Source organism: Chionomys nivalis, chromosome 15 (genome assembly GCF_950005125.1).
Source record: "Chionomys nivalis chromosome 15, mChiNiv1.1, whole genome shotgun sequence".
In the NCBI taxonomy this organism is placed as follows: domain Eukaryota; kingdom Metazoa; phylum Chordata; class Mammalia; order Rodentia; family Cricetidae; genus Chionomys; species Chionomys nivalis.
The window spans coordinates 41715844-41742446 of NC_080100.1; the positions used below are offsets into that span (position 1 = coordinate 41715844).

Consider the following 26603-nt stretch of genomic DNA (forward strand, 5'->3'; position numbering starts at 1 on the left):
TTGGGTGGGGACTCTCCAGTCACAGAATACTCGTGCAGAACGAACTGCAGACACTGGGGACTACCCAAGGGAATATAACACAAGTTATTCTATAAACACAACTTTTAGAACCATACCATTGTTCCTATAATGCTCTATTCCAGATAGCATTACTACAGGACAGAGAGTTCACAGTGTGTGTGGGTGTGTCTGTGTGTCTGTGAGTGTGTATGTCTGTGTGTATGTATGTGTGTGTGTACATCTCATGTGTGTACTGTTGCACAGAGGGCAGGTGCACACATGGAGCTCGAAAATCTAGTGTCAACATTGGTCCTCAGGTGTAATCTACCTCTTTTGTTTGCTTTGAGACAGGGTTTAATTACTGGCCAGAAAGCTGCAATGTCGGTCAGACCGGCTAGCAGGCCAACAAGCCCCAGGGACTAATCCTCCTGTCCCTACTTCCCCGGCGTGGTAATTACAAGATGTGTCATCACTCCCAGCTTTGTTTGGTTTAGTTTTTTGAATCGTGTTCAGTGGATGGAACTCATATCTATCTTCATAGTAGCAAGGCAAGCTCTTTACCAACTGAGTCATCTCTCCAGCCAGGACAGTTATTTTTAGAAAGCAAAACACCCTTTGCTTGTCAGCCTTTTGGTGCAGATCACAATATGAAACAAAATGCCCAAGCTAAAACAGGAGTGCCTGAATTGAATGCAATCTACTTGTCCACACATTACTCAAAGGACTAAAAGGTGTTGCTCCTTTACAGTGTGTCCTGAAGCAATGCTCTTAGCAGCACCATGGCTTCCTAGTTTCTGGAGAGGCTTAACAGCTCCCAAGCTGGGTTCTAATAGAGGTCACTGAAAAACAAATTTATTTTTCTTAGCAGGGGAGGGGGGCAAGTCAGGGTTTATCTGTGTAGCCCTGACTGTCCTGGAACTCAGCCTGTAGACCAGGCTAGCCTCAAACTCAGAGATCTGCCTGCCTCTGTCTCCTGGGTGCTGGGATTAAAAGTGTGCACCACCACCCAGCTGAAAAGTGAATTTTTTTTTTTTTTTTGAATTTTCGAGACAGGGTTTCTCCGTAGTTTTTTGGTTCCTGTCCTGGAACTAGCTCTTGTAGACCAGGCTGGCCTCGAACTCACAGAGATCCACCTGCCTCTGCCTCCCGAGTGCTGGGATTAAAGGCGTATGGCACCACCGCCCGGCTGAAAAGTGAATTTTTAAAAGACAAAGTTTTAACATAGGCATGGGAATGTAGTTCAATGACAGAACTGTGTGCACACACGCACACGCATGCATATGTGCACAGACTCACATGGTGTGCAGATGCACAAGCCTAGGCCAGAAGGGATGCCGGGTGTCCTCTATCACTTCCTGCCTTTCCCTGAATCTGGAACTTGCATTTTCTTAGGTAAGCTGGAAACCAGCAAGCCCCAGTGGTCCTCCTATCTCTGGCCTTTGGACCTGAAGTTGGAGGTGTGATGGAGGAAGGTCATTGGTTAACTAATAAAGAAACTGCCTTGGCCCATTTGATTGGCCAGCCTTTAGGTGGGTGGAGTAAACAGAATAGAATGCTGGGAAGAAGGGAAGTGAGGTAAGACGCCTCAGAAAGACGCCATGCTGCTGCTCTCTGAGCCACATGCGATGCAGCCAGCCACCAGGTCAGACATGCTGAATCTTTCCTGGTAAACGCACCTAATGGTGCTACAAGATTATTAGAAATGGGCTAAATTAATATGTGAGGATTAGCCTAGAAGAGGCTAGATATAATGGGTCAGGCAGTGTTTAAAAGAATACAGTTTGTGTGTTGTTATTTCGGGGCATAAGCTAGCCAGGTGGCCAGGAGCCGGGTGGCAGGAACGCAGCCCACAGCTCCTTCAACAGAGGTGTGTATGGGATACCCAGGTACTTTATGTAGGTGTGAAGATCAGAACTCCACTTCTCATTATTGTGCAGCAAGTGCTCTTAACCTTTGAGGCACCTCTCTAGCCCAAGAGAACCCTTTCCTAGCATTCCTAAGTCCTAAGGCTCTAGGTTCAATCCCCACACCTCATTAAACAACCATACCCAGCTTTGGAACAGGATGGTAGTGCACATCTATAATTCTGGCAGTTGGGAGAGAGGGGCAAGAAGATCAAGAGTTCAAAACCACCCTCAGCAGCATAATGAGAAGGATAGCATGGTCTATATAAGACCTAGTATCAAAAAACCAAAGAGTTTAGACAGTTTGTACAAGCCACCATAAGGTTCCTTGGATCTGGTCACTTTTCTGGGTCTTGATGAAATTCCTATTCTTTTGTTTTTGTCTCTTTCATTTGGATGCTGGTCCGGTACTCTGGGCTTCCCTACTTTTTCTCTGAAGCCCCCTCCCCACCATGTTGCTTATGATGTTGCTGCCATGGCTGACCTCCATGCTGGCTTAACTCAACAGCATGGATTTTTTTGAGAGGGAAGGGAGTTGTTTGTGGGGATTTTCTTTCTCATTTTCCCTTCTCTTCCTGAGTCTTCTCTTCTAGTCGGCTGCTGAGATTTATAGCTTGCCTGTCCTGGGGTTTTTCTTTTGTTTATTTATTTTAGTTATCAAACATGGTATTTTTATTGTGCTGAAGCTGAATTTTATGATTTTAGTTCTTAGATAAATATTCAAATAAGTGTAGGAAACCTCATTGAATTTATCAACTCTCAAAACAGAACATTTAGTAAACATAAATTACTTCTTTTAAAAATAAGCATTAGGAGGAGGACACATGAGTCCACACCTGTAATCCTAGCTCTTGGGAGGGGAAAGCAGGAGGCTGAGGAATTCAAATTCATTTTCATCCTCATGGCAAATTGACAGCCAGCCTGAGTTACAAGAGGCTCTGTGTCAAACAACAAAACTCCAACACGCAAAAGTACCAGGAAAGAACACCATGAGTCTGAGGGGCAGCATTGCATCATCAGACCAAACATGCATGTATGTGCATGAGTGATCACATTCAAAAGCATTTTTAACATCCACTTATTTATTGGCAGGAGCACATGTGTTTCTGGTGCATATGTGTAAGTCAGGGAACAACTTGGAGGAATTAGTTTTTCTTTTTCTCATGTGAGTTCTGGGGATGCAACTTGGGTCATCAGTCTCGGTGACAGGGGCCTGTACAACCCAGGACAGCCAAAACAATCCTGTATAAAAAGGAACTTCTGGAGGCATCAGTATCCCTGACTTCAAACTCTACTACAGAGCTATAGTACTGAAAACAGTCTGGTATTGACATAAAAACAAACAGGAGGACCAATAGAACCAAACTGAAGACCCGGATATCAATCTGCACACCTATGAACACCTGATTTTTGACAAAGAAGCAAAAATATAAAATGGAAAAAAGAAAGCATATTCAACAAATGGTGCTGGCATAACTGGATATTAACATGTAGAAGAATGAAAATAGATCCATATCTATCACCATGCACAAAACTCAAGTCCAAATGAATCAAAGACCTCGACATAAAACCAACCACACTGAACCTCATAAAAGAGAAAGTGAGAGGTACACTTGAGCACATTGGCACAGGAGACCACTTCCTAAACATAACCTCAGTAGCCCAGACACTGAGAGCAACAATTAATAAATGGGACCTCCTGAAACTGAGAAGCTTCTGTAAAGCAAAGGACATGATCAACAAGACAAAATGGCAGCCTACAGAATGGGAAAAGATCTTCACCAACCCCACATCAGACAGAGGGCTGATCTCCAAATATACAAAGAACTCAAGAAATTGGTCATCAAAAGAACAAATAATCCAATAAAAAAAATTGGGGTACAGATCTAAACAGGCCAAGATCAAAAACACTTTGACAGCTTCTGCTGAAGAGAATGTGGAGTAAGGGGAACATTCCTCTATTGCTGGTGGGAGTGCAAACTTTGCTGGTGGGAGTGCCACTTTGAGTTTTTCCTTAAACTCTAATAAAATGGTCCTTGAGATTATAGTATAATAAGTTTATCACAAATCCCTGAGTTTGTGACTTAAATTGCATGTATTAAACATGAAAATCATGACACTTATGGATTGCTCTAAAAATTCAACATTCTAAATGGTGAGTGGTTTTAACTACAAATTAGAAACTAGAACTGTGACTTCCTATAAACTTGGCAGTGACAATATCAAACATACATTCAAAATGCAGTATTTTGGGCAATTCTAACAGATGACAATGTGCTTGAGTGTATGGAGCCAGTGAGAAGAAGCACTGTGGAGGCTTGAGTGAGCTTTCTAAGTGTTCCAAACATTGAAAATGCAACTGAAACTCATTTTACTAATTTTTGAGGTGCTGTGAATTAACCCCAAATGAGTGCTCTACTACTAAAGTAAAGGTGGTTTTAAGCCAGGTATGGGGGTCCATGTTTGTAATCCCAGCACTCTCAGAAAGATCATCTAAGTTGGAAGTCAGCCTGGGCTACAAAACAAGGCTATGTCTCTACAAATTTTAAATTTAATGGATCTGCATCTCATTAATACATATTTTCAGTAGACATATGACTACCACTTAAATCCTAGAGAAGTTATTCAAGCTTACAAAATTAAAAAAGAAAGTTTTGGATCTTTCTTAGTAAAAGTGAAAGATTAATTGCTTTATATATGAGATCACAATGAGTATACATCAAACAGAAGGGCACCAATCCTTGGGGACATGCTGTGGGACAATGGTCTTGTGCCCTGTAAAGATTTGTCTGCTGATTGGCAGAAAGTATAGGTGTGGCAACCGGAATAGGAAAATTCTGGGAAGAAGAAAGGCTCAGTCTACAGTTGTCATTCAGACACAGAGGAAGCAAGATGAGAATGCCTCACTGATAAAAGGCACCAAGCCATATGGCTAACAGAGACAAGAATTATGGATTAATATAAGATATTAGAGTTAATAAAAAGCCTATGCTAATAGGCCAACCAGTTTATAATTAATGTAAGCCTCTGTGTGTTTCTTTGGGACTGAACGGCTGTGGGACCAGGTTGGACAGAAACCTTGGTTAACAAATGGCGCCAACATGGACAACTACATGCACATAAAACCTGAGAGAGCTTGGGAAGTGATTCTAGACTCAAAAGATCAGAGTCAAGCACAGCTTCTTGGTAGCAGCATTTTCTAGTGTGGGCTCTGTTTGCTAGAGGAAAGTGTGTCTCATTTAAGAGAGGCTTCCTAACTCAGCTTTAGCTGCAAAACCTTGCAGCTCTTTTAAAAGGCCCTGCCACAAAACACTTAAGTGGTGTTTATGAATAGCTGACAGCATGCTGTTTGATGGTGGCAGGGACCTTGAAACTCCATGAATTGTGGCAATAAACATGGCTCCTGCCAGTACCTCTGCCATGAAGCTAGACTCTCAGAAACCTAATGAATGGTGTGGATCCAGTCATCAACGCCATGGCTTTAATCCTAGCCATAAGGCTTAGCAAATTAAAGATTTATGTGGTCAGAAAAAGAGTTATACAGTAAAGACAGATTCAGACAAAAAAAACCCCACCTTTAAATGGTTTACAGTGTGTTTAAAAGATATGTAGGCTTGGGAGAAAAAAGAAAAAGGATAAAATCCTTAAAAAGAAAGAAAGAAAAGGAGTAGTTGGATGTGGTGGCACACACCTTTAATTCCAACACTTGGGAAGTAGAGGCAGGCAGATCTCTGTGAGCTTAAGGACAATCTGGTCTACAGAGTGAGTTCCAGGACAGCCAAAGATACACAGAGAAACACTGTCTCCAAAAAGTAAAAATTAAAAACAAAAATAGAAGTACAGTTTAAAATAAAGCCACGTATAAATGGAAAATACACAGAGAATCTAGATACTGTATGGTATTGTGTGGTCTTTGCATTGTTTGATGGCTGAGGAAGAAGCAACAGCTGCTAAAAGACATTTGATTATGAATGCTGCTGGATTAATACAATACATATATTTTAAAAATGCCTTGACTTCAAAATTTAAGTCAAAGATATATTACTTTGGAGAAGACCTTTTGCTTTTGTTTACATAGGAAATGAGAGGTTGTGGATTCATTCTGGGTTAAGAAAAATCATGTTTGATCAAGGAAGACCCCCTGAAAAATCTGCAATAAGAGTGGATGGCCCAGATGATGCAACATTTCAGAGGATGCCCAGATGATGCAACCTATGTTGGAATTTCCTCTGAGTTCTACATCCAGAACAGCCTCAAGACTGTTGGCTAACATGATAAAGCCTCACATAATTTCCCAGTAAGGACTTGACCATAATCTTAAATTTTATTTATGTCCATATAAGATTTATCAGCACCCCTAATCAGCATGAAGTAACCTAAAAAACTATGCCCGCATTCCCAAAAAATGGATTATGGATGTTTGTCTTTGTTTAGAGTGTTGGTTACAGGTTGTTATGGACAATGGTCAGGAAAAAGGCTAAAAAGAGGAGATTAGATTCAGAGTTCTTGTTTTGAAAAAACAACAAAGAGGAAGAAATGCTGTGGGACAATGGTGTTGTACCCTGTAAAGATTGTCACTTGCATTGGTTTAATAAAATGCTGATTGGCCAGTAGCCAGGCAGGAAAACCAGAACAGGAGAATTCTGGGAAGAGGAAAGGCTCAGTCTGCAGCTGTAACCCAGACACAGAGGAAGCAAGATGAGAATGCCTCACTGATAAAAGGTACCAAGCCACATGGCTAACAGAGACAAGAATTATGGGTTAATGCATGATGTAAGAGTTAATAAGATGCCTAAGCTAATAGGTCAACCAGTTTATGATTAATGTAAGCCTCTGTGTGTTTCTTTGGGACTGAACAGCTGCAGGACCGGATGGAACAGAAACCTCTGTCAACAGGGACCCTCTGGAAGGGTACATGATAGTACTGATATCCCCATGTAAGAAACTGACAACCCTAAGTCAATGTTGAAAGCAACAAAAATTTATCTGTAAATCAGAAGACAACTCTTTGGTGGATACTCTGAGGAAGATACAACTTGTTCCTCAGCTCCTCCAGCTACCAATTATAGATGAAACCAACTTTTTTGTTTTTGTTTTTGTTTGCTTATTTGCTTTCTTGCTTGCAACAGGGTATCTTTTATGTAGATATTATGTAGACCTGGCTGGTTTGAAACTCAGAGAAATCCACCTGCCTCTGCTTTCCAAGTGCTGAAGTTAAAGGTGTATGTCACTCACTACACCAGGGTTCTGCTTACTTTCATTGGTATGTGACAGTCCCATGGAGAGAGAAAAAAGCCTGTGAACATGCATGGTTGTCCCCAAAAGATAGAGCTGACCACATAGTCCAGGTCTTCTGGATCTCTACCCTTTGCTTTGAACTGTGACTCCCATTATCAGCTTCTTAGAGATTTAATACATTTAATTGGGTAAGTAATTTTAACAGTGAAAGACTAAAATGAAAGCCTTAACCCCTGAGAAACAAACAGTATGGTTCTAAAACTAACTACTAATCTATGCTGATCAGTTTTTGTCAATTTGACACAAACATAAACATATCAAGGAGGAGGGAATATCACCTGAGGAACTACCTCCATCAGAATGGCCAGCAGTTAAATCTATGGAACGTCTTTCTGATTATGATGAATATGTGAGGGTTCAGCACACTGAAGGCAGTGCCACCCCTGGACAAGTGGTTCTCCATTGTATAAGAAAGCAAGCAGGGAGAACCACAGAGAACAAGCCAGCAGGCAATGTTCCTCCATGGTCTCTGCTTCAGTTCTTGCCTCCAAGTTCCTGCCTTGAGTTCCTGCCCTGACTTCCCTTCATGATGGACTGTAACCTGCAAGCTGAAATAAAGCTTTCCCTCGCCAAGTTGATTTTGACCACTGTGTCTTATCCGCCTGATGAAAAGCAAGCTAGGACAAACACTCACGCTTGGATGAGGCTAGACAGGTCCGTTAGGCCTCCAACCCCAGCGGCAGGTCCCCCGATGGCATTTGTCATCATTCCTGACATTCTAGGATAATAAGAGACATACATGGAGATTAGCGTATATTCTTCACAGGACGGAAAAGCCAGACAAGTGTATCAGTGCCATAGAAGGGGCTGAATCAAGTGTTTAAGTCGACCTTAAGTTCTAAGTAACAGGAATTCAGTGCATTTTTTATCAATTGTGAGATGATCTGCTCGGATTAGGAGCCTGGCAACAAGAAGGCAAAGGCATGAGGAGCCCTTTATACTCACAGCTGTTGAACTTGAGGATTCTGCATTAAACTTGCAGCCTGTAATGGAAAAAAATAGTATTGACCGTTAAAATATGGCAGTAATGCTGAGGGATGTTACAAAGATTTTTTTTTTTTTTTTTTTTTTTTTTGGATTTTCGAGACAGAGTTTCTCTGTAGCTTTTTTTTTTTGGTTCCTGTCCTGGAACTAGCTCTTGTAGACCAGGCTGGCCTTGAACTCACAGAGATCCGCCTGTCTCTGGGATTTAAGGCGTGCGCCACCGCCCAGCTACAAAGATTTTGTAAAGATATAGGAATAAAACCCACTGATGCACACCCTAACATGGGGGGGGGGGCAAAGTGAATGGAAAGGTACAAGAGAGAAGGTTCTGTAGAACATGGTCTCAGATAGGGGCGTGAGATTGCAGACAATAAAAAAATACAGTTGATGGAGAGTACTGCCGTGACTGATCAGATCAACGGACCAAAAGGGAAAAGAGAAACTTTAAAACATAAAGACCTTGTGCTTTTTTTGTTTGTTTGTTTTTGTTTGTTGTTGTTTTCAATTTTTTGAAACAGGGTTTCTCTATGTAGCTCTGGCTGTCCTGGAACTCGTTCTATAGTTCAGGCTGGCCTCGAATTTGGGGTTAAAGGTATATGCCACCATCGCAAGGCCAAGATTGTGTACTTTTTTTTGAAGATTGATTGATCGATTGATTGATTGATTTATTATGTATCCAGTGTTTTGGCTGATGTATCTCTATAGGCCAGAAGAGGGCACCAGATCTCATTACGGATGGTTGTGAGCCACCATGTGGGTGCTGGAATTGAACTCAGGACCTCTGGAAGACCAGTCAGGGTTCTTAACCGCTGAGCCATCTCTCAGCCTGAGATTGTGTACTCTTAAGAAGGATGACGCCAAGGAGCTGGATGTGACTGACTGTGCTATGGAGACCAGAAGAGCCCTCTGTAGTGGTCCAGAGATGAAGGAAGGCCTCCATGCTTCCGTCACAGAGCAACAATGGCAGGCCAACCAATCCTCAGATCTCCATTTTAATCAATAATCAACCTGGTCCTTTGCTATGAATTTTCTTTATAATTGTCATCCGTTTCTGTTACTTTTCTTTATTTGACGGTACTGAGGATCGAATCCAGAGCTTCTTGAACACTAAACATGCCTAACACTGAACTATGTTCTCAGCCCTGACTTTACTTCTGTGTTTATGTGTTTTTTATTAGAGCAGTGCTGGGAATCAAGCCTTCGAGAATGTTATCCAAGTGCTCTGCTACAGAGGATCACCCACAACCCAACCCTGGCCCCCTTTTAAGAGTCAAAATGTGTTTCTAACCCTGCAAGCTCCTACATGGTATTGTCGCACCTCGTTTTGGAATGTAGCAGCTTAGAGATTAAATTTAATCTGAATTTTAATAATAATAATTTAATAATAATAATTTTAATTTTATGTTACAGTAACATAACCTGAGAATATAACTTGCTTATGATTTGGAAATGAGTAAGCCAGGTTCTAGAACATCACAAGATTTAAAAGGGGGCATGTGTTTGCCAGCAAGTAGGTAAGAAAGCCAACTGAACTGATAGAGGACTATGTCTTTCGGTTGAACTAAGGATTTAATGATTAAAAAACACACTTATCTGAACAAAGATGAATAGAAGCTATTCCTATTCCAGAAGCACAGACAATGATGGAGTATTTATGGCTTTGTATTGAAACAGGGTCTTGCCATGTAGCCAAGACAGGCCTCAAATTCCTGTGTAGGCAAGGATGACCTAAAACTTTCCATCTTCCTTCGTCGGGCTTCCAAAGCAGGCACTAGAGACATCCACTCCCATGCCAGGCAGCAGAATGTTTTCATGCAAAGTGTGCAGTCATTCAAGGGCACTATAGACCCAGGTGACATCCTAAACCCACTAAGTACTGGGCTGAATTATGATTGTTTTTCAAAGATCCCTAAGTTATTTTGTTGATTTGAAGAGCAGAGGGCAAATCTAGGGGGGATGTTGCTTAGCTCCCTAGGATGCATGAAGTCCTGGGTTCAGCTTCCAGCATTGCATAAGCTGAATTTAGTAGTACACGCTGTAATCCCAGCATGCAGAAGGCAGAAAGATCAAAAACTCAAGGTCACCTTCAGTTTCATACCAAGTTTGAGGACAGCCTGGGCTACATGAGAGGCTGTTTTTAAAAATATAAATGCTTAGGACGGAAAACAAGGTCAACAATATCAAGGGGCAAGCTTGGGTAATTGCTATAATCAAAATCTTCAGATATCAATTGATAGATATATCTTCCTATGACCAGTTTTATATGACATTGGGGCTTTAAATTACATCTATCTGTCTGTCTGTCTATCTAGCTATCCATCTGTCCAGAGAGTGTGGTGTGCATTTGGTATATATGCACATTACTTGTGCCACCACGCTTGCGTGGAGATCAAAAGGCAACTTGTAGGAGTCAGTCCTTTCATTCCATCAGATGAACCATGGGAATTGAACTTGAATCACTAGCTTGTGCAGCAAACACTGTTCCCTTCAGGGCCATCTCACCAGCCCAAGACAATGGTTTTTAACCTTTCATATATTTGAAAATTGGCAATCTAGTGAAAAATATGAGTTTTGACTTATAAAGTACACAGAGTCACACAAACATTAACTTATATTTCAGTTTAGGAAAGCTACAGGCTTTCTAACATCCACCCTCGCTTCCCTCCGAGCAAGGCAGACAGGTGAAGAGCCTCTATCTTTGCCTCTGCCATAAACCTGCCTCTTACCAAAAACTCCTCTATTTGCTTCTAAAACATTTTGGAGCCTGCACTGCTAGCCTCCTTGAGAGACTGAGGCAGGAAAATCACTTGAGCCCAAGGGCTTTGGGTCATTGTCAGCAACTACTGAAAGATTCCATCTCCTGAAAAAGTATGGTAGAAACGGTTTGCAAATATATAGTGGACAGCAGCCAGTAGATCAAAAAGAAAGTATACTCACCATGGTGATGAATGCCGGGTTATTTATCAAGCTGGCCATGTCAAAGCTCAAGCCAGTTCCTGTCTGTAAAAGAGTTATATCTGAGATTCATTCCAGTCACGATGATGTCAATCAATCGTGAGTGACAGATCTATTCCACAGACTTTACAGTGACAACTTACAGGACTAGCCACCTCTCTTAACTTCTGTTCTGCTATTTTCAGATTTGACTTATAGGAATCATTTTCAGGATCAAGATCCAGTGCCTTCTGGTAGCTTGTAACTGCCTCTTCAAACTTATTCATGGCAGTGAGGGCCAGCCTTGGGAAACAGAGCAGAATGACAAATGCTTTAGTATTCAATTCTAACCCTGATTACACCGAATCCTCATTATATTATGGTTCTGAGAGACGGCACTAAAATTCTCCCAACTCCAAGACTCTATAAACCTGAATGGTCTCCTTTCAGTTTGACTGTGTCTCACACGGATCATCAACCTAAAGCTCAGGAATGAAACATACTATTTTTTAAGACCAACATGGAAATAAAGTAATTTGCTTTATGAATTTCTAGGCTGAGCTAAACGAAGATTTGTGCCAGCAATCTTGTGATCATGTAAATCCACAATGCTGACATCATGTCTAAGGACTCTAATAAACCATCTGACCCCATGACAACACTGCCACCGACAGCTATCTGGAACACGTGCAGCCCACGGGCCTCAGTGGAGACACATCTGCCTCTAAACACTGCACTTCAGAGCACCCCACATTCTTCCCTCCCAAAGGATCTTGAACAAAAATAAATATCACTTTCCCATCTTTTTCTTTTACTGTTTCACTTCCCTACAGCTTTTAAAAACTATTGACTTATTTATCAAGGGGAGGGGCCTGCCGTGGAACAAGCATGGAGGCCAGAGGGCGACTCTGTTGACTTGCTCTTTTTCCTTCCGCTTTAACATGGGCTAGGGAATTGAGCTGGGATCGTCAGACTTACACAGCCAGAGCCTTTACCTGCTGAGTCATCCCACTGGCCTCAGTCTTTTAAAAAGTAGAGTGTGGTTATCAGAAGACTAGTCCTGAACAACACATTAATCGTTAGACAGACAAAATAAGGATCTCTCGTAATTCAAATAATAAATTACCATCACAGGCACAAATCTATGCATCATTAAATTTCAATGTTTATCTTTTCCTACCTATAATGTGCTTGAAAATTACATCAGAATTAAGCAGAAATAGCATGTATAAAGAGAGAGTACAGAGTGTCTTATTTGTTCTGGGATTGTTTTTAAACAAATTAATCTAATTCTTTCTTTTCTGGATTACCTCACAGACTTCTCATGTAGATAAAATAAGAAATTCTTACAACCCAACTAGTTTCCTATTAGCCAACCCGAAGGATCCTCAGCAGCGTTTCCAAATAATCATCAACAAGTATTGAGCGCCTACTATGTACCAGGTACTATTTTAAATCCTGAGCATTCTACAATATTTTAAAAAGTTCCTAATCTTAAGAAACTCCCCTTCCACCTGAGGAGCACAGGCAACAAGCATGCATACAGAATAGGTACTACTAAAGAAAATGATAGCAGAGTTTGCTCAAAAATGGCCACACCCTGAAGACATGTATGACAGAACGTAATCATAGGGAACTCAGGAGTAGACTATCTACCCAGATGCGGCAGTAAACACAGAAGCCCTAAAAAAGATGTGGGTGTTGTATGCTTAAAGTACAGAATAAAGGCACATGAGGATGGAATACAAGAAACAAGGTGGAGACATTTCCTGGCTATGTTGTTCATATGGGACCCTTTATAGTTCAGACTTTTAAACTGTAGTCGCAAAGGAATGATTTGTAACGTTTGAGTTATGCTTTTAGGGTTTGGTGGGCAGGTCTAAGACAGGGTCTTACGTAGCCCAGGCTGGCCTCAATGTTGCTAGGTAGCCAAGGATGATCTTGAACTCATGATCTTCTTGCTTCTTCCGCCAAAGTGCTGGGATTGTAGGCAGGCAGCACCAAATCCAGTTTATACAATGTTGGGGCTCAAGTCCAGGGCTACCTGAATACTAGGCAAATGTTCTCTCTACTTAGATACTTAACTTTTTGGGGCTATGCTTTAAAAGGCTTACTCTGGCTTCTCTGCAGAGGATAAACATTAGTGAGGTATAGAATTAAGGCATAAAGACCAGTTGGGAGGTTACTAAAGTAGACTAGGTAAGAGGTGGCAATTTGTGCTAGGCCTATAAACAAGCAAGTCAAAAACTGAATCCAAGATACTCAGGAAAATGAGACCAGAACAGAAGGGCCAGGAGATGAGATGGATGGAAATAATTCGGCTTCTGACCTAAGCACTGGGTAGATGAACGCCAAGGAAAGATTTAAGAAGTGAGCAGGAGTTCTCTTTGAAACACACGAAATTTAAAACATTTTTTAAATACTCAAACACACGCTGGGTGGTGGTGGTGCACGCCTTTAATCCCAGCACTCGGGAGGCAGAGGCAGGCGGATCTCTGTGAGTTCGAGGCCAGCCTGGTCTACAAAGGGAGTTCCAGAACAGGCTCCAAAGCTACAGAGAAACCCTGTCTCGAAAAACCAAAATAAATAAATACATAAATAAATAAATAAATAAATACTCAAACACAGAGATAAAAATTAATGGAGTATGTGAGTATGGAGGTCAGGCAGAACTTAAAGAGATCCAATGGCACATATGGCCAATTCTCACTCACAGAAATTAAATCCTATAAAGTCTTTATAAACACAGAACTAAGAAATACTAAATAGTGGTGTCCAGGGAAAATACATGGTTAGGGACCTATGAACCTTTTTGGTGCTTTTCCATGGTGCAAGCTTATGAAGTGAGCTTTTTCATACAGGTTTGTGGCTTTCTCCAACAACTTTCTCCAGTCAGTGATGAAACAGGCTGTGCTGACCTCATCCTCAAGGAGAGTCACTGTCTCCATTCTATTACATATATTTGTCTTATTCTCACACAGAGTGCAATGTCAGGATATTTAGCATCGAGCCTCCACAACAGCATGGATGATGCGACCTGGAAATACTTTGGGCATCTCTGAGCACTTACCCCATCCTTCCGTAGGCCTTGCTGTATTTTGAGTCAATCGCTATTGCTTTCTCACAGTCCTTTATTGCATCTGTGTAGTGACTTAATTTGCTTTGAGCAGCGGCTCTAAGAGGGAAAACATTAGAATCAGGCAGCTCCCAAGGCACCGGTCCAGCTTTTCAGGCATGAAACTGTAGTTCTTGCCCCAGACATCACTCGTCATAAATTTCTAAGTCAAACTGTCTAATTATACAACAATTTTTTTTAATTTATTATGTATACAGTGTTCTGCCAGCATGTATTCCTACAGGTCAGAAGAGGACACCAGATCTCATTATAGATGGTTGTCAGCCACCATGTGGTTGCTGGGAATTGAACTCAGGACCTCTGGAAGGGCAGTCAGTGCTCTTAACCTCTGAGCCATCTCTCCAGCCTTATACAACAATTTTAAAATGGCCTAAGACATCAGAAAAAAAAAAAAAAGATGTAAGCTCCCTTTTCCCCTTCGCTTTACAGAGAAGACAAATGTGTGGGGCACACAACCCACCTACTATTTATTGCCTCTAAGTCTGCCTGAAATGCAAACTGAAAACCCTGGGGCATCTGGACCACCAGAGAGGCAGAAAGAGAGGGCAGTTGAGACACCTTGGTCACTTTAATAGAAAAGTTAAAGCATACCAAAAATTCTTCACCCCATTCACACTTTTTCCCGTCCGTCCACTACGACACAGACTAAACTTTGTTTCTTTCAGACTCTCAAATGTTCTCATAATTTCCCTCAGCAGAAGGCTGAAGAGGCCACCTCGGGAAAACCAGCATCTGCCTATGTAAGCATCTGAGTAACTACGACCTGTCGATAATAATGTGAAGTAGGGAGAGTTTGCTCAGATGGGAAATGGGGAGGAGAAGGAGAAGACCTAAGATTCATCCTTAGAGGCCAACAAGGAGTATCAGCAGTCAAGAAAGAGCCACATGAGGGCCAGGGCAGGGGACTGCACCTTAGGTTCTCACAACCCTCCAAGGGCATGCTATGTCCCGCTACTCCAAACGCTGTACCAAAACCCGACAGCTCTTCTAATAGTAAAAGCAGGAGGCCCTTTGGGGGAAAATTAGTTACAAACCCTGAAATTGGTTTAGATGCCTTCATGTTCTTGAGCCTACAAACAAAAGTCCTCAACAATCATCACCCACTCCCCCCAGTTTGCTAGGCTCACCCACAACCTGAGAAGCACTACTCTCGTCCTTCCTACCTTTATTCTTCTCTTACACGCATGCTTGCTGTCTAGATGGCCCAAACCTTTGTTTAACTACCCAGTCAACCTTCTGTCTTCCTTCAAACTAATCAGCAGTGATTTCATTCGGGACTTCCTAGACTCTAGGAACACACATGGAAACAGCAAAATTGATACAAAAAAAAACAACTTGTGTGTGCGTGTGTGCACGTGTGCCTATGTGTGTTAGTGTATAACAGTTAGACACCTTCAAGTGTCAGTCCTCACTTTCCACAGGGTCTCCTCAGCTTTATAAAGCAGGGTAGTTGGTTCTGAGCTTCTGGAGAGTCTCCTGCCTCTGTCTCCCATCCCCAGGGGCATACTGGGAATTCAGATGCTAGCATTACATGGTTCTAGGATCTGAACTCAGGGGCTTGGGTTTGGCAGACCTGCACTAACATCACCAGTCCTGTGAAGCCAGCATTTTTACCCACTGAGACAGCTGCCTAGCCATGACTAAAACACCATGCTCCTCACTGGCCTCATCAGAAGATGTGGCCACACAAAAGGACATGGAAAAAGGAAACTTGCTTTTTCCTCACTCTCACTGGTAAGTTCATCTACCCTGTTCCTGAGCCATTCCTTTGCTGGTGTAAGAACCCACCTTCTTTGGAATTCCAACACAGACTGAGAATGGGCGACTCTCTATGACTTCCCTGGGACACCAGCACCAGATTGGGACTGTTAAGAAATCCATTCTTGCAAACGGAACGACTACTAGATTCTTGGATTTTCTGTCAGGAAACTGCCATTGTTGGACTACTTCAACTTCAGCCTGTAAGCCACTCTAGTCAATCACACACACACACACACACACACACATGCACGCACACACACAGAGGGGAATTTTCCATTCTATCAGTTCTGTTCCTTTAGAGAAGCCTGACTTACACAACCACTATTGTATTCCATCCGCATACAATGAATGTCCAAAGTAAATGACCAAATGTTGGCTACCCACGAACAGTGTTCTATAAAAACCAAACCTTCGGGGAGGCAACTGAAAGTAACACTGATAATCCTGGACATTGAAACTGGGAAAACAGATCTTCCAAAATTTCTGTAAGAAATAATCATATTTAGTGTAGATTAGCTCTGATAGCCATTTTGGAGATCAGCTTCACAACTAATATGCATATTAAGGACCGACATAATCCAGAAAGTAGATTTTGAAAGAACAAAAGACTTGTACTTTCGCCAGACATGGTGGTATATGCCTTTAACCCCAGTACTTGTGAGATGGATTTCTGTGAGTTCATGATTCACATAGCACGTTCCAGGGTTACACGGTGAGACTCTGCCTCAAAGGCAAAAGTAAAAGGAAATGACATGAAAGAAAAAAAGGAAAAGAAAATCCTCTTGCTTTTGTCCAATTTGACCTTCTAACCTATAAACATCCATAAGTGAAACTGCGCCATTATAGTAAGGATGGGATGAACAGGCCTCCTCAGAGAAACTCCGTTTCTGACCACCATAGGAAACTCTCACGCACTGGGGAGCACAGTCCACATCTATCAGTGTATTCTACCCAGTTCTTATGTTGCTTGAAGACAACCAGTGCAGACAGCGAACCAGTGCCTGAAATCCTGCCGACTCAATAACTGAGCTGATAATTGCAAATCTTACTACATAGAATCTCTTCAAGAACTGACATTTCCTGAGAAGTCCTTGGTGAAAGACAAAACTTAATTGTGTGCCTGGATCCGGCTGTCGATGAAGCACTCCACCTGCAGCTTCCACACGCCTCCTGCTGACCCTTGTATAACCGCTCCATTCTTCTTCTAATGGAACATGTCTAACTCAGCGGACACAGTATCAAACCCACATCTTTGCACGTTAGGCAAGTGCTCCACCGCTAAGCTAGTGCATCTTTGGAGGACCTGCAGGTACACAGACACTTTCTAAGAATGATGGCTAGGAATAGTGGCATACTATTCTTGCTCTCAACAGTGCCAGAGGCCAGTGGGGAAGGGGAAAAGATGGCAATACACACTTATCATCCCAGGACTCAGGAGATAGAGGTAGGAGGATAAGAAATTCAGGGCCAGCTTCAGTGAGTTCAAGGCTAGTCTGAGCTATAAAAGACCTTGTCTCAAAACAAACAAAAGAAGGAAGAGGAGGAGGAGGAGGAGGAGGAGAAGGAAGAAGGAAGAAGGAAGGAAGGAAGGAAGGAAGGAAGGAAGGAAGGAAGGAAGGAAGGAAGGAAGGAAGGAAGGAAGGAAGGAAGGAAAAAGAAGAAAAGGAAAGGTTTTTTTCTTCTTTGTGTTGTTACTTTGTTTGCACTTTGGTTTTCAGTTCTCATTTTGAGACGCTGTCTTGTTACGTAGTCAGGCTGGTCTTGAACTCTCCTTCTTCAGGCCTGAACCTCTCTAGGCTGGGATTACAAGTATGTTACCATGCCTCTCAAAAAGTGGCTTCAAGTCTCCCTTTCTGTCAACCATTCTTCATACAGCTTAACTGAGGCCCTTCATAAAAGCTTAGTGTTTATTTAAAAATTAACATACCATCTTTTTTCTCAATTAAAAAATTGTAAGTGTGAGGAGCCAGACATGGTACTTGGGCGCTAATCCATGTCCCTGCACATGGTAGGCAAGCACTCTACCACTTAGCTACATCTTCAGCCCTATTCCACCACTTTAGCCTTGTTTTAAAACTTAAGGCCTACGGGAAAAAGGAGCAAGACTGAAGATTCTCAGAACATGGTCCTCCCATCCTTCTCCCATCCTCCTCCCATCCTCCTCCCCTCCTGACAATAAGAAACAGGAGGATCCAACTCAGGAGAGAATGTTGGGGCAAAAGAAAGTGACTGCGGTTCAATCTTTTCTATTGTATTTATGGGCACTGTGTGCAAGTGTGTGTCTATGTTTGTGGGCACACACATGCCACAGGACACACCTGGAGCTCAGAGGACAACTTTTGGGAGTGGTTCTCTCCTACAACAGGCACTGAGAGGACTGAACTCAGGTCATCAGGCTTGTTGGCAAGCACCTTTACATGATGACATCTGGACAGCCCTGTGCTTCGGTCCTGACAGCTGTAGGTCACAGATGGTAAGCAAAGGTGAAAGTGGATTTGTGCTGCTCAGAGGCCTGGAAAGAAAGCAAAGCCAGGATGCATTCGAGTCTCCCACAGATGAAGCCAACCATGTGAACATCTGCACTGCATGACCCTGTGTCTGTGCTCTGCTTCTGCTGTCTGGTCCTGGGGCAGGAAGGTGACCTTCACTACAACAGTGCAGGCATGTGACATGTTTGCAGACACCTTCCCTTTCCTCGCCTTCGGAACAACAGCATGGATATCACTCGTGTTCCATGTCTATAGAAAATAAGGCAGAAAAACTCAGAGCTACTGCACATTTCCTCAACCAACCATAATCAAATTATAACAAAACATATTCTTTTTTTTTTTTTTTTGGTTTTTTGAGGCAGGGTTTCTCTGTAGCTTTGGTGCCTGTCCGGGAACTAGCTCTTGTAGACCAGGTTGGCCTCAAACTCACAGAGATCTGCCTGCCTCTGCCTCCTGAGTGCTGGGATTAAAGGCGTGAGCCACCACCCCCCGGCAAAACCTATTCTTATAACTAAAAGAAGCTTTAGGCCATGTTACTTGCTATGTTTTTAGTTTTGAAAGGGTCATTTAGTTGATTTAGAATGTGGGGTTTTTAAGATTTATTTTTATTTTTATATACATTGGTGTTTTGTCTACAATGGATGTCTGAGAGTTCCAGATAATTTGGGATTAGAATTACAGACAGTTGTGAGCTCCAAGTGGGTGCTGGAAATTGAACCCGGGTCCTCTGGAAGGGCAGTCACTGTTCTTAACCTCTGATCCATCTCTCCAGCCTGAGTTTGGTTTTGTTTTGGAGTGGGTCTCACTACATAACTCAGGCTGATGTCAAGCCTGCTATGTGGAGTAGGTGGCCTCACCCTGAAGACAGCCCTGCCTCAGTCTGTGTAGTGAGATTATAGGTGTATGCCACCTGTTTCACTATTTACTTATTTAGAGACAAGATCTCACAATGTATTCCTAGCTGTCCCGAAACTTACTATATAGGCCAGGCTGGCCTGGTACCCACAGAGATCTGCCTGCCTCTACCTCCTGGGTGCTGGGATTAAAGGCAGCCGCCATCATGCCTAGCAACAACATATTTTGAAAGAAATATTTGAAGTCTAGGTCTAGCTAGGCTCTTTGTATATATTTCCACCCCTAACAGGGCACTTTGATGTGGCTAGTATCATGTTTATTTTACAATCATGTCTTGGAAGAAAAAAGAAAAAAAGTAGGAAGAAAGGGAGAGAGGAAGAGAGAGGGAAAGAGGGAGGAGGGAGGAAGTGAGGGAAGAAAGGAGGAAGGAAGGAAAGAAGGAAGGAATGAAGTAAATAATTATTACAAAGATTGAGTGAGTGCTCAAAGATCACACAGCAAGTGAGCAGTAGAACTGAGATTCAATGACCAAGTATCTCAGTGGATTGACTTTAGAAATCGGCTAGAAAAAAAAAAAAATAGGAAACCAAAATACAAAACCACAGGCCTCTATTCCCATCCTTCTTCGAGTTAAGGTGACCAGATGGTGATACCAGCCATCTTTGGCACAATGGCCGGATGATTCTGAATTTTATTTGCATGTGCAGACACACAGGGAGGCCAGAAGACAAGGCGCCATCCACCTTCCTTTTGGAGATACGGTCTCTCACTGGTCCGAAGCTCACCAAGCAGCCTGTGCTGACTTGTCAAGCAAGCCCCTGGGTTCTACCTAGCTCTAGTCCCAGCACTGAGATTACAAAGAAGCACCATGACACCCACTTAAAAATGTGGGTTCTGGTGACCAAACTCACGTCCTCAAGCTGCATAGCAGGCATTTTCCCAACTGAGCCATCACCCCAGTCCCCATTCTGCTCTCCAGCTTGAAATGTCTTCCATTTTCCTATCTATCCAAATTCTACGTGTTTCCAAACCACTGCAAACCCCTCCCTCCTCACCCAAGTGCATTCCCCTGTAAGTTCCTTTCTCCGTCTTGTATCTTTTTTCCATTTACTGCCTTCAGCGGTTCAACCCTCTAGCCTGGCAGCAAGAGCCTACGAGAGAAAGAGTCGCAGACCAGCACTGACACAGCACAGAAGAAATGTGAGCACCACGTGTTTTCAGAAACAAAAGATAAACTGTAGAGTGCCCACATGCAATCACTTGTTTAATGGGCACAGGTTTGACGCGGCAATCTATTTGCTTCCATATCACTGGAAATGTCTTACATTTCTTCAGGAGCTCTCTATTTATCAGGGAAAACTGTGTGGGTTCCTGGGAGAGACACTCCTGCTGCTACAGTTCATAAAAGATACACCCCGATCCCTGCTCTTTGAGGTACAAAATCTGAATCCAGCATGCTAAACCTATATAGGTGTTACATTTGTGATAAGTGCTAGACACTCAAGGGAAAAAAAGAAAAAAGAAAAAAAAAAGGCTTTCAAAGGACTCATAGGCTGGAGAGATGACTCAACCATTGAAGGCTAGGTTGCCCACCAAAAAAAGAAGGACTTGTGTCTTCTCTGGATCTGAAGTGAGCCTAACAATCACCAGTATCCTTCAAAGCCAAACCAGAAGGTAAACGTCAGGATCGAACTTCTCCACAAGGAAAAGTGTAGCTCATCCCAGTGCGCTCGGCGGGCGGGGAGCATTTGAACGAGCAGCAAACTGTGAAACAGGGTATGGAGAACAAGGTTCCTACCTGGGAGTCTGCGCCTCCAATTCTATACAGCCAGGTGGCTAAGAAAAATGGCAGTGGTAAGGTGGCAAGGTTACAGCAGGCTGTAACCCAAAAATCCTCCAAATTACCCTGAAGCTTTTATCCAGCACTTGTGTTAAGTAGGCAAATAAACCTTTCTAATTGTTTAATATTCAACAGCATGTCCTATGACTGAACTCCTCAGGGGAAAAAGCCTATTTAAATTCAAAAGAGAAGTGTATTCATTAATTTCAGTTTAATAGTAATTAAAAACAAGAATAGATATTTCCAAAAATCTTTAACCCAGTTACAGCAGACATACGAATATTAGTGAATTCTAATCTCACGAAAAATGAATTATTTACTTAGGCTCACATTTTTCATAACAAGTATGTGGCTTACCGTACTCTATAATCAAGCAATTTTACAGCAACATTTGTATCTTGTCATAATATCTCATGCTACTTTGAAATTTATTTTCAAGGTTTCATCTACTGAATTAAATTAAGACATTATGTGTATTTATCTGGTTACAAAGACTGTGATTCAAATATCAAAATGTAGCTTGGGAGAAATCCTCTTCTTCAACTTACTTTTGGGTTTTCTGTTTTTCTGAGATAGACTTAGGATGATTCATTTGTTTTTTGTTTTTCATGTGTATGTAAAGAAATAAAATGAAGCTTCCCAGTGTGGCTCATTGAGTTCTTTACGGATCCAACCCTTCCATAAATAACTATAAATTAAAAACAAAAGCAGAAGTTTACACAACAGAATTTCTTCCTTTCCTCCTCCTTTTCTTTTTTGATCACACAGTTACACTGTGCAGCCCAGGCTGGACTCAAACTTATGATATTCCTGAGCACTGGGATTACAGGAGTGTACAAAAGCGTGCTCAAAGTGTGCACTCAAAAGTGACTTCATTACTACTTAGCGGAGAGGCTCATCAATCTTTTGTGCAAACAATGCTAGCCTTCTTTTAAGCATTAAAAGCAAAACTGAGGGTTGGAGAAATGGCACAGAGGTTAAGAGCACTGGCTGCTCTTCCAAAGTCCTGAGTTCAATTTCCAGCACCCACATGGTAGCTCACAACCATTTGATGCTCTCTTCTGTGTACATGAGAGCGGAGTGCTAACATACATAAAATATATAAATATATAAATTTTAAAAGCAAAACTACTAAAGAAATGACATAAGCAATAATTCTACACCTATATCTTTTTGGTTCGGTTTGTTTTTTTGAGACACAGTGTATATCTGGGCTGACCTGGAATTCATTATGTAGACCAGGATGGACTCCAGCTCACAGAGATCAGCACATCCTGAATACTGATGTCCTATTTTTGTTTGTTTGGTATTTTATTTTTGTTTTAGCAGATGTGTATAGTGTTCAAAAATTAAAGTCAGAAAAATCCTTGAAATGTACAATCCAAAGGCAAAATGGGCATTTACAAGAAGCCTCCATTTGGAGCCCATGCCAATGACAAATCTGCAATAAAAGTTGCAGTCTCCCTCTTTCCCAGATCCTAGCACCAATGAATAACCCAGATGTGGCAGAAAACACCTGCAAACTCAACACTGAGTGGTAGAGACAGGCAAGTCTCGGGTGAGCTGGCCAACCAATGTAGCAATATCTGTGAGCTTTGGATTCAGTGAGAGACTCTCGAAATAGGTTAGGGGGCAATAGAGGAAGAAACCCGAAGTTTACTCTGAGTTCCACACATGAGTACATGTGCACACAAGCACAGGCACGCTGACACACACTATTGTAGTTTGAAAGAAAATGGCTCCCAAAGGGAGTGGCACTATTGGGGATGGGACCTTGTTGGAGGAAGTGTATCACTGTGGGGGCAGGCTTGGCGGTCTCTTTTGCTCAAGTTTTTCTCAGTGTGACAATCAGTCAGCTTCCTGTTGCCTGCAAGACATAGCACTCTCAGCTCCAGCACCACATCTGCCTGCATGTGCCATGCTCCTCTTCATGATCATAATGGACTGAACCTCTGAAACGGTAAGCAAGCCACCCTAAGTAAATATTTTCTTTACAAGAATTGTTGTGGTCATCGTGTCTCTTCATAGCAATAAAAATCTGAACTAAGAACACATACACACAAAATAAAAATTTTAAAACATTAAAAACTGAGATGGCGCAGCACAGAAGAGCGACTGCACAGCCACTGAACCCGAATACAATCACAGGAACCACATGGGAAGGAGAGAACAAACTCCCGGAAGCTGGCCTTCGACCTCAACACTCATGTGTGCACCCTTACTCTCTCATACATATACACATTACCCACACACAATAATAATTAAAACAGTAAGAAAGTTTAAGAGAACTCTAACCACACATAATCAACATCTTAAAAAATGCCCTGCCTGACTACCCAGTAAATATAAAATACAATAATTTATATGAAAACATTATTAAAATAGTGATAATTAAAAATTATGGAACCTAATTTCCATAAAGAACATGAAAAAAGAGACGTATCCCTAGGGGAGGGAACAAAAGAAGTTAGGATACTTTTTCAGTTAGTTTCAATTTTTTAAAAGTTCGAAACTGGGGGGCTGGAGAGATGGCTCAGCAGTTAAGAGCACTGACTGTTCTTCCTGAGGACCCGGGTTCAAATCCCAGCGCCCACATGGCAGCTCACAACTGTCTGAAAATCCAGTTCCAGGGGATCTGACACCTTCACACCAATGCACATAAAATAAAAAAAGCTAAATAAACCATAAAAAAAAATTTAAAAAAAAAGTTCGAAACTGGTAAAACAAACAAATGTATTTTATGAATAAATCTAAGGTCCATAAAGAAAATGAGAAACACATATGTTCACTGAATCTAGATGACACTAGAAAAAAATGAAAGAACCTTAGAGCCCACAGTAGGTAAAAGGTAAAATAAAAGATACATTCTATCCAGTCATCCAAATAGGACACCGAATGCGGGCTTGCTAGCCCCAGTTATAGGCGCTGGAAATACAAATGAGAATAAAAGGTAACAATGACGATTTATATAACGCTTGTGAAGAATTTCAAAGACTTAGGATGCATTAGGACATGCAGTTGGTACAGTCCTTGCCCAATATGCACAAAATCCTGCTCAATTTCCAGCACCACATAAACAGGGTGTGGTAGATTTATTCCAGAATTCCGGAAGTTGAGACAGGAGGACCAGAGTTTGAAGCTATCATCAGCTACACAAGAAGTGCTAGATAATCTGAGCTGCATGAGACCCCATCTCAAAAAAAAAAAAAAAACATAATTATTGCATGTCCAGTGAACAAAGTAGAATCTCAAATTGACTACATTCCTATAAAGCAAAATATTTTAAAAGAAAATTAAGTCTGGTGGTCTCTGAATGAAGCTAAATGGCTTTATATTTTATCTCCTTCAGCTTATATTTCTGTACTTTCAAATTTTTCTAAGCAAACATATGTGACACCTGCCTTCCGGGGCTGTGAATCCCAGCGTTACCTGTTGCAGTAATAAACCGCGTTATTGGGATCCAGTTCTATCGCCTGTGTGTAACAATCCACTGCGGCACTGTAATTTTCCTCTTTCATGTGGTTATTGCCTGCAATGAGATCAATGAGAGGTACGGTAAGTACAAAGTATCAAAAAGCGTAGTCTGACAGATACGTTTCAACCATAAACATTACAGCAGCATGAAGGGCACACACGGTGGTTTTCACTCACAATGGGGTTAATTTTATCTCACACCATAGAGCTACTGTTCATGGTGTCACGGTGTTTAGATCATTTAGACAACGTGAAGTCATGGAGATGAATGCTTGCATAACTTACAAAAGCCAGTTGGTGGAAGGAAAGGCAACCATCATGACTAAGTCATGACTATGTATTCTCTCCTTCTTCATCTTCTTCATTCTGCTCCTCTTTAGAGCTGGCTGCATTCCTTTCTCCCTAGACACCATCTTTAGCTGGACCCGACCTTCCCCTCTCCCCTTCACACACACACACACACACACACACACACACACACACACACACACACACCTCTGGGCAGCCATGCTCAGAAGGCTGCTGAGAGTAAGCTGGTGAAAGCAATTGTGCGAATATGTCTTTAGAGGATAATATCCTTTTTAAAGGAGATAAAATCATTTTAAAGAGATTGGAGGAGATTAATTTCTAGAAAGGATTTCAAATGCCACGCTAGCCTACTGAGTACTGATTTTGGGGGAAGAGCAATTGCACATACAGTTGGCAGTAATTTCACTGGTGAAATACGGCATCTCCTGTGACTATCTTTCTGCACAACATGAAGGGGTGCAGCATCCAGCGTGTTGGTAAGAACCACTGGTTAAAACTGAGAACACAACAGCTGGGGACGAAGGACTGATGTCTTAGAGCCTGTATGATTCTCCAGTTTTCTGTTCATGATCGTGTTCTCTTCATTGGCTGCTTTTAACAGGAAAGTGGGGTTAGCTAAACCTGCAGACAGCAGGAGCTGGGAGAGCTAAGGAAAGGCAAATGGTTAAGCTTCAGCTGTAAGCAAAAGTTGCTGTATCTGAGTAACTGCTAATGGGTAAAAACGGTTAATAATTGATTTGGCTGTAAAATCTTTGAATGTTACAGTGCTCAAGGAATTTGTTTTTGATAAACTAATTTAAAGCAGTTTTCTACAAAAGTCATTAATATAAAGAACTTTTTGTTCTGTTTTGTTTTAGTTTGTTTTTAGACAGGGTTTCTCTTTATAGCCCTGGCTGTCCTGAAGCTCACTCTGTAGACCAGGCTGGCCTCGAATTCACAGCGATCCGCCTGTCTCTGCCTCCTGAGTGTCGGGATTAAAGGCGTGCACCACTACTGCCTGCGAAGACCATTTTAAGACATCTCAGAGGGTAATGAAACTTTTATGGTTAAGAAACAGTTAACCACACTGACCCAGAGAATTTAAATTGATTTCCTTGTCAAAGACTTTCTTCCTCTTGGTTGAGACTTTTGCTGTTGCTGTTGGACCTCTGTGCCTTGGGGTAGCATTTTGCCATCACCAGCATTAACACCTTGCTGGGTTTTTCCTATGAACCACCTTCAATGTGTAGGTACTATAACGTGCATATAGATATTACAAATGTATGCAAGCACTGTAATGTAAGTTAAAGATTAGAAAGCTTCTATCTGTAAGAGAGTCGATATGCAAATTCAGGATTCAAAGAAATCTGCAGACAGACAGAACAATAAAGCACTGGTCCGGCACTTCATAGTTATGTGATGTTCTCCTACAAAACAGTCTCCTTCACTCTCACAGCCCATCAGGAGGTGGCAGCCGCAGGCCCTTCCTGCTTCCTTCTGCTCTTCCAGAGCACACAAAACATCTGAAGGCCAGGCTCTAGGAGGGACACTGCCAGTCTAGAATGATCCCATGCTTCGCAACTTCCCATGACCATTTTTTCTCACACAAGTCACAAAATCTAGACAGAACAGCTCTCATT

General features: G+C 42.0%; 1 protein-coding gene across 1 annotated transcript in view; it reads right to left on the reverse strand.

Moving 5' to 3' along the window:
• Sgtb (small glutamine rich tetratricopeptide repeat co-chaperone beta) overlaps window positions 1-26603 on the reverse strand; it is a 41352-nt gene that overhangs the window by 1647 nt on the left and 13102 nt on the right. Inside the window, exons 5-10 of the mRNA XM_057789772.1 lie at window positions 24631-24730; window positions 14191-14295; window positions 11285-11423; window positions 11124-11186; window positions 8148-8185; window positions 7837-7920 (exon numbers count right to left, since the gene is read on the reverse strand). Of these exons, the coding sequence (XP_057645755.1) occupies window positions 7837-7920; window positions 8148-8185; window positions 11124-11186; window positions 11285-11423; window positions 14191-14295; window positions 24631-24730 (529 nt within the window). The remainder of the gene's footprint in view (window positions 1-7836; window positions 7921-8147; window positions 8186-11123; window positions 11187-11284; window positions 11424-14190; window positions 14296-24630; window positions 24731-26603) is intronic.